Source organism: Pyrus communis, chromosome 13 (genome assembly GCF_041283825.1).
Source record: "Pyrus communis isolate YQ-2024b chromosome 13, ASM4128382v1, whole genome shotgun sequence".
In the NCBI taxonomy this organism is placed as follows: Eukaryota; Viridiplantae; Streptophyta; class Magnoliopsida; order Rosales; family Rosaceae; genus Pyrus; species Pyrus communis.
Window position 1 is genome coordinate 18,121,782 of NC_142577.1, and position 8,576 is coordinate 18,130,357.

Below are 8,576 nucleotides of genomic sequence, written 5' to 3' on the forward strand. Positions count from 1 at the left end.
ACTGTTACTGCGAAATTCGTCCGGTGGAATTGGCGGTAGCTATAGATGGATTGATGTCGATTCAATTGGTCATCATCATGTTCATGCATTGGTTTTGGGTGCGAACCAGTCCATAATAATCTCAGCAAAAGATGATGCTTCGCAGTCTGCTCATGACGTCAGCATACTTTATTTCTCCCAGCCTTGTCTCTAGCAACTAGGCCTATGTGTGTTTGATTTGAGAGAAGAAGGAAGGGAGATGCTCTCGCATTTTATTTTTGTTACTATTATTTGGATGCCTTCTAAGAAGCTTCGAGCCGGTTTGGGAGTGCGATAGGACATAGGAGGATCCACCAACAACTACTTTCGGAATAATCCTTCCCCTCGTAAGTGATTTTAAAGTGCTTTTGCAAAATCACTCGTCGAGGGGGCATATAGCTTTTCAAAGTGCTTTTTCAACAAGCTTAAATTAGAAGTCATTTCCGATACAGGATCTGTATCACCACACGAAGCTCCAACAAACTTTCTCAGATACCGTAAGATGATGAGGACCTACTGCTAACTAGTTGCCGATTAGCCTGAACAACAGAATTTCTAACGCGCACATTATGTACATTGATGCGAGCAGCCAAAAACCAAACTCAAAATGTATCAAAAATTGGAGGCTTCAATGAGTTCGTGTTCAACTTAACAGTCTGGAAACAATACACCGATAACTAAGCGTCGTAAATGCCAGAAATAACTACCAAGAAAATTACACATCTTAACTAAATTACAAACCCTACTCTTACAGCTGACTACAATGATCCCAGGGCAATCCCAAACATTTTAGGCCCAAAAGAAATAAATAATATAGGAATACATCATTGGGACACAAAATTATGGGGTTTGCTATAGATTATTATTACTCAACAGTTCAACCTAGGATTTCTAAGTTTCCGAGTTTGTAAGAGTTTTGCTGTGTTCCAGTATCAATTCGTAGAGGATGTCAGCCGTCGGACGATTCTCCGGATTCTCCTCCGTACATTGGTAGAACAAGTCAACAAGAAATCTCAGTGTGTCTAAGTCAGCCTCTGTTCCCTCAAGTTCGGCGCCTGCTTGAGTCATTACCGGCTCATTCAATGACCGAAACGCCTCCAAGTCATCTGTTAACCTTGGTCGTTTTCCCCTCTGCACGCACCAAACAAGCAGATTACTTCCGAGGTTACAAAACATTCAACCTACAATTTCATTAAAAGATAAAACAGAGGCAACCTAAAACAATTAGCTGACACAATCTACATGCATGATTGAGTCTTAATGACAAGCCAACCTAGGCTATGGAATAATGAAGCGATATCATATGAGAATAACATATTCACTTCCTCACTTCACTGACAGGATGTTTCCAAATTCGGTTTCAACAAACAACAATTAGTGATGCATTCCACGCATACAATACATACCTCACCGAAAGTATGGACACCTCAAAATCTTACATATAAATCCCACTATTCAGTCATATTTCACATTCTCTAACAATCATACAAAATTCTTCATACGAATAAAGATGGAACAAGAGGAGTAGTACCGTCAGAAGTTCATGAATCTCCAATTCAGGTACTCCGAAGTACGGAATTTGCAGAGTCAACATTTCCAACAGCAAGCACCCAAACGACCAGATATCAATTTCCTGTTACCAATAGGGAAACAAACTTACCAACACAAAAAAAGCAAAGCAACACAAATTTAAGATAGAAGAAATATTGAGGTTGAAACCCATGGAACTATCTCGAACTCCAATGGGAACGTATGTTTTTAGATAGATGGATTTATTGCAGTGCTATTTGTGGTTGCCTAGCTATGATAACACTCATTGTCCTAGCCTAATACAATTGCATGTCAACAAAAGATATGCTCTATTATACTAACTGGATGCTATATTTCAAAAGAAAACTTGTCTATAACCTAATGTACAAAGTAAATGAACACTTGTATGCATATTATAGCATTCTGTGCACAAGTAGTTAACTACCAAACAGATGGAAAAGAGATATAGAGCAGAAAATATATAAGGGATCGACAGATATGTGACAAACTGACCGGATGAAAAACTTACCAATCCATATATATTTCGTTCATGCACTGCTCGCAAAACCTCTGGGGCCATCCAGCGAGGTGTTCCAGCACAAACATTAGCAGGAGGTATTCCTATGTGGGCGATGCAGCATGTATGCAAGTAAGATCGAAGGGGAACTGCCCTATCAAAATCACAGAGCTTCACAACATGTGTTCTATCAGCTCTCTTCCTATCCAGATCAATCAAAATGTTTGCACTTTTTACGTCCCGGTGAATAATGTGCTTTGAATGCAGCTCCACCAATGCACATGCAACATTTTTAGCGATGCACAAAGCTAACTCCACTGGAAGACGCTTGTCACCAGCTTTTGATAGCTTTTCCATATAATTCTGTCGGATGATGGAGATGAAAATGTTAAAAAAAATAAATAAAACCAACCGAGCAAAATGAAACCTGAAACTTTACTATCTATAGTTGAATTCACCTGTAAGGAACCCCCTTTTATGTCCTCCATCCAAATTATAGACTGCAATATACGATGCTCAGGACTACCATTCCCAGAAGGAACCCACTTGGAAGATATCTGATGTCCATACATTTCCACTATGCAAGGGTGTTTCAAAGCACCTAAAATCCTTATTTCCCCTAAACAGTTGTAGTCAAAGTTCCTAATTTCATCCGTTGAATTTCCATATACCACGGAAGTACGCATCTGCAGCATCCACAAGCAAACAAAAGGAAGATTTAGATCATTAATTGTAGTAACAAGCCTAGGAACTTCCAGACCTATCAAATAATTGCCAGCACAGCCAAACTACTAAAGGCCTGAAAATAACTACAAAGTTTTCCAGCCTGATAATGGATTGAACTTCAAGAAACACACCTTTCCTGCTGCCTCATTTGATCCATATTTGCACCGGACGAGAGAAGTAACAGAGTTTTTTAGAGTTTCATCACAAGAGGGCATAGAAGGGAAGGAGGTAGGAGCAGGGCTGCTTCGAATTGGAAGATGAACTTTGGTCCGGCTGAGAGGAATATACCTGCCATCACAAAGTGAAGATACACACAGTCTCAGCAATAAATATCCTGTAATGCCATGTTTTTGGTAAGTAATAAAATATATATTCGAAAATCACAATATGTTTACTAGCCAAGCAGGCAATATGTGTACAGCAGTTCAAAAATCAAACCAAATGAAATATCTAAACTAAAATTTGAGATATGAAGGTCCTAAAAGGGCAAAAATAGTACAAGATACTTTCACAAATGAAGTACAAAACAATTACTGCCAAATCCTAAGCACTGCATCTAAATGCAACATTGATACAAAGATTCTCCACTCAAAATAGACACATTCCGAGCGTAGGCAAGTTGATAATCAAGCCATAAGTGACATCACAGATCAAGGAACAACAGAAAAGGAGGGGATAAGATGAACCATAAGCCATAATGCAGACATGTACTTTATAAAAGTTATATGAACAGGCATCACGCAACAATTCCTAGCAATTTACAGGGTTACCAAGCATTTCATGCTAAACCTACAAAAACAGAATTAATATGGCATTGCAATACAGTGACCCAGAACACGAATAAGCTCTAAAAAGAACATTTTCCAGTATCCAGAGCATCTTCAATAGTGAAGAATTACCAAGATCATTTACATGATATACTGACCTGCAATAATATTCAGGATCAGTCTCCACTCTTAAATCACGCGGACGACATGCATCCACTACCATTCGAATCTCTGAGGCACCTCTCTTGATTGATACAATATTCCACGCATGTGGCATGAAATCCATGTAACCCCTAACAAGCTCACAAGGTACCCGAGGCTCCACCCAATCACAAAGATACTGCAGAGAAATTAAGTTTCATCATATTAGGATACCGAATTAAAACCTATTGCAAATTAACAGACATCAGTACAAATAATAAATGATAAATTTAATACAGATTCACCTTCAATAGCAATGCTCTATGCCGACACACACCAAACTGCAAGGTTCCAATGGGAACCACAATGGATTTTCGTCGTGCTTTAATAGAACGAAGGGATTTCTCACAGAGATCAGAAAAAACGATATCTTCAAAATTCTTTAAAACTGGTTTAGTGGACAAACTAATAAAGCCCTTGTTTCCAGTTGGGCAGGTGCAAACAAAAGGCTTCCTGTAGTCTGAAAGAGGATTAGCTTTTCGTGCCCATTCAACAAGAGCACTCCTATCACTTCCCCCAAAGTGATCTGATACAAACAGAGCAAGCAATGATGCAATCTGCAGCATATCAGCCTTATTTCCATCTGTATTTAAACGATTCACCAATTCTTGGGCAGAACGTAAAATAACATCCAACTCTTTATCCCATTGCCTGAAGATAAATTAAACAACACAACCATTATCAGTTAAAAACCAAGAGGAGGACAGCAAATACACGTGAACATAAAAGACTTGCATAAAATTACAACCTGTCCACAAGAATGACTTCACGTGAGTCAAGGTGGAATTTTTCCTGATAAAGTTCTAGTGGCATGAATGGCCTGTCACGCCCTGCATCATAAAAGCCATCAGAAAGATGGTCCTCAGTGCTGCAAACTGAGAAGTCATTATATTTCCGAGACAAGTTTGAACTATCAGGACAGTATCTAGGATGTTTGGGCCGTCTCGGATTATCAAGGTTCCCATCAGGGTGCCTTTTGGGTTGACAAATACTTTTTGATGCATCTGAAGATGAACCTTCATCTTCCTCACCATAAACCTGTTGATTGGAGGCTGACGATGCATCAAACTCACAACAATCCTTTTCATCACTTTCATCTAGTGTGCTAGAGTCTGGAGTCACAGATGAGCAATTTCCTACAAAACGCTCCTTCGAGCTCACATCATGGCACACAATATTTTCACTTTGCACTTCCCTAGATAGTACATCTTGATCACCATCATCATCCAGATTGATAATGTCTGATGCACCTTCAGGATAAGATTCAGAAGCAAGAAGATCTTGGATGCCTGGTTTGCTTTCTTCATCTTCCCGCACGTGTAACCGCTTGGAAGGATCAAGACCCTTCAACTTTCTACTGTTGTTTAAGCGTTCTTGACGAGCTCTTTGCTGCAAACTGTACCCTTGCTTCCTCCACCTACCTGACCTCCGAGTTGCACAGCACCTACTGTTCGATGAATGTGCGAAAGTTAAACTTGCTGAGCTATGATGAAAGCCTGTAAAAACATTCAGAGTATGATACAAATCACATACCAATATATATATATATATATATATAAAATAGAGAGAATCAAGGAGAGAGAGTTGACTAACTAAAACTGAAGACTAAATAAAGTACATGTGTAATTCCGCAGCCTTACCTCTGCGAAATAAACTTTCATTATTGTTCCCAAGGGGGGTTTCATATACTTCCATTTCTACAGAGGAACTGGTAGAATCATCACCCAGTGTGTCCTTCCCATTTCCTTCTAAATTGGAGCATATCCATGAGGGTATTTGACAGAAAGTGAGAAGCTTGTTGTACTGAACCATAAGAAAGCATGAAATAAACCACGTTAGATTTTCATATCAGATATCACATAAAACAACTAAAGAACGTTTATTCTAAAAGGAAGTTGAAACTACATATACAATTCAGAATAAAAGAAACCAAAAACCTAATTAACAAATAGGTGCATGTGGTCATCTTTCTCTTCTACAAGCAAACCACATGATTTTGCAAGTGAACTTATACAGTGTTTGCAGAAGTCAAAACAAAATGAATTAAAAAAGTATGTGCGCCATGGTTGTAAGAAACATGATAGCCTAAAACCTGTCCAAAGATAGTTTAAGTGGTTCGGCACAAAAAGAATAAGCACAAAGCCATCTTGAAGAAAGTAGCAGTAGAATATGAATTTCAGCAAGTTATTGAGGATAAGTTCAGAAATGAAATAAAATCTTGACCAATGAATTAAACTTTGGAATGTCATTATTGTAGATTATAGATAGAAGAATACCAGCACTGAAAAAGGAACACTTGACTACAATAATCCTAGTTTGCGATTGAATGTAAGTACCTGAAGATTTAAAATCTGGAGGTTGTGCATCAAGTCAAGTTCAAGATATCCTAGTGATGTCAATCTATTATTGGACAGGTCCATTGTCTCCAACCTCTGCAAAGAGGACAAAGTCGAAGGCAATTCCACCAATTTATTATTAGCAACTTTTAATGATATCAAGGCATTTAAATTACTGATCTCAGCAGGCAAACTTTTTATCTTGTTGAATGAAAGATCTAGATATTCCAAAGTGTTTAAGCAGCCAATTTCTGGAGGGAGGTATCTGCAGTAAACACGCCATAAAGTGGATAAGTTAAAGTCGGTAACTATTTTTACATTCTATGGAAATGAAGAAACCATTAATTATGATGTAATAGAGGCCTAATTGCCCAAATACATGAAAATTGCTAACAATATTAATGATAATAAAAACCAGAATTTCACTCAATAGCTAGCCAAATAGAGATAATTAACAAGATTACCAGATCCTTAAATTCAAGACCACAAACAAAACTCCCATCAGTGTTTTATCAGAAAGATCTACTGTTAAATAAGAATTTCTCAAATGATCCCTAATTACCTTTGACACATTTCATACTTCTTTTGCTCAAGGCCCATAAAAAATACCATAAATGCAACAAATAATCTTGAGGATGCCATGTTACCGGTACATTAAAATTGCATAGCAACACCTGTACTACATTTTGGATGTGCATCATTCTTTCCCTAATATTAAGCTCTCAACGTAAATGCTCATTAGTTTTGATTTCTCTTCTTTATGTTACTTTTCCGGGTGTTTGTTAGCAGTTGCATATCAACAAGTTCATAGAAAAAGAATCGTATAACCATCAGAATGTTGGAACATTGATCACATACAAAGTTGAAAACTTTATATAATCTCTTAAGAGAAAGACACGAAAGGTATAGGGGTAAAAACCCAAGTAATTAATGAAGTCATCTACTTCATCTAGCCTATGATCCTCGAACCTCGACCATCACTCCTTCCGAACGCATTCAAGCTTACTCACTAGCTAAAGCACACAAATGATGAAACCATTTAGGAGTTCAACTTCATGAGGGCTCATCTTATACTAGGCAAAACCGCTCGAAAGTACAAAATTTGATAATATATGACCAATATCACTGCCTATGCAGTCTACATCACTAAACAAAAACTCGAATCAAAAGCATTCCAATGAAAAACACAGCAATCAGCGTTGTCTTTAAGCAGGAGAAAAATAAAATAAAAAAATAAAAAAAGCTTACCTTATAGAGAAGTGACAAACAGAGAGCTTGGTGAGGCACTTGAGCCGAGCAATCTCGCTCAATATCTGAAACCCCGAAGGCCTCGGCGGCACTTTGGAAAGCTCAAGCTCCTTCAAGCCACTCAATTTATCCAACGGCAACCCACCAAACTCCGGCGACGACATCCTCACTTGCAAGCATTCCAAGCTCTCAAACTCCATCGCCGCGGACGGCGAAAATAAATTAATCTCATTCCCAAAGAACTTCAGCGTTCTCAACCGCTTGTGAGAGGCAATCGACTTCGGCAATAAATTAAACACGTTTTTATACAGATACAAAGCCCCGGCATCCTCAGAATTCTCCCTGATCGAAAAGTTTAATCTTTTGCCGGAAATATCGACAACCCTCGAGTCGCCGTCATCGCCGTCGGCAGCGGCTCCGCCATCTTCCTCTTCGACAGTCGGATTGGAGGCTTCAGCTTCTGATTGCTCTGGTTCCTTAGGGTTTTCGGGGGCAGCTTCGTCAGAATTGGGGATTTGCATTGAAAATTGGAGCCGCAATTCGGGAGAAAAACCCGAATTTCTGAAGCGGGCAGGCTGAGAGATCTGTTTGGGAGGCGAGAAAATATAGGATTAATGGCATTGGACGAAAAATATGAATGAGAGGGAAAATCGAAAGAGGAGCGGGGAAGTAGACCGACCGCTCCTTTGCGAATAATTTAGAGAGAGAAAATACCTAGTTAGTCCTCCACTGTAGTTTCCGCGAAGCAAACGGACGTTTTGCGTCGGGCGCACTGTTATATATAGTTATATTATTATACAAATACCTACCTGAATTATTGTTTGAACGACGTGTCTAAAATCCACGGGCCGCACTGGGATTTTCTTTCTTTTTATGAAAATTTTTGGACCGTTGAAGGAAGGGGGAGCTTAGGAGGCTTCTGGAGCAATTTGATTTGGGATTTTTATAAGAAATTGTCTTTGAAATTGACCTAACTTCTCGTTTTGCTCTATCAATTTTAAAATCGATCAATTTCGTTTCTAATATTTACTAACCCACATCAATTTGATCTTTCCGTTAGAATTATGTCAATTACCTGGTGTTTTGATACAACATATATATGGATCTATAATATTCTAAATATCATAAACCTAAATGAATAAATAGACAAACAAAAGAAAAATTAGAAAATAAAATAAAACGAAGGAGTGAACAACACATGAAAATTTCAGTGGCGTCAAGTGTACCTTTGAA

At 38.4% G+C, this 8,576-nt stretch overlaps 1 protein-coding gene across 2 annotated transcripts; it reads right to left on the reverse strand.

Annotated features, from left to right (window-relative positions):
• Positions 1–628: 628 nt before the first annotated feature.
• On the reverse strand, positions 629–8,188 carry LOC137737076 (uncharacterized). Of its 2 annotated transcripts, XM_068476435.2 has the most exons (12): positions 8,058–8,188; positions 7,344–7,927; positions 6,096–6,360; positions 5,400–5,562; positions 4,508–5,255; positions 4,005–4,410; positions 3,717–3,898; positions 2,923–3,079; positions 2,524–2,751; positions 2,078–2,428; positions 1,550–1,651; positions 629–1,149 (listed from the first exon to the last, which is right to left on the reverse strand). In XM_068476435.2, the coding sequence occupies exons 2-12, from the start codon at positions 7,862–7,864 to the stop codon at positions 910–912; spliced, it is 3,363 nt and encodes a 1,120-aa protein (XP_068332536.2). In that variant the 5' UTR covers positions 7,865–7,927; positions 8,058–8,188; the 3' UTR covers positions 629–909. The 2 variants fall into 2 exon arrangements, with proteins under 2 accessions (XP_068332536.2, XP_068332535.2); XM_068476434.2 differs by lacking the exon at positions 8,058–8,188 and having other exon boundaries at positions 7,344–8,037.
• Positions 8,189–8,576: the final 388 nt, after the last annotated feature.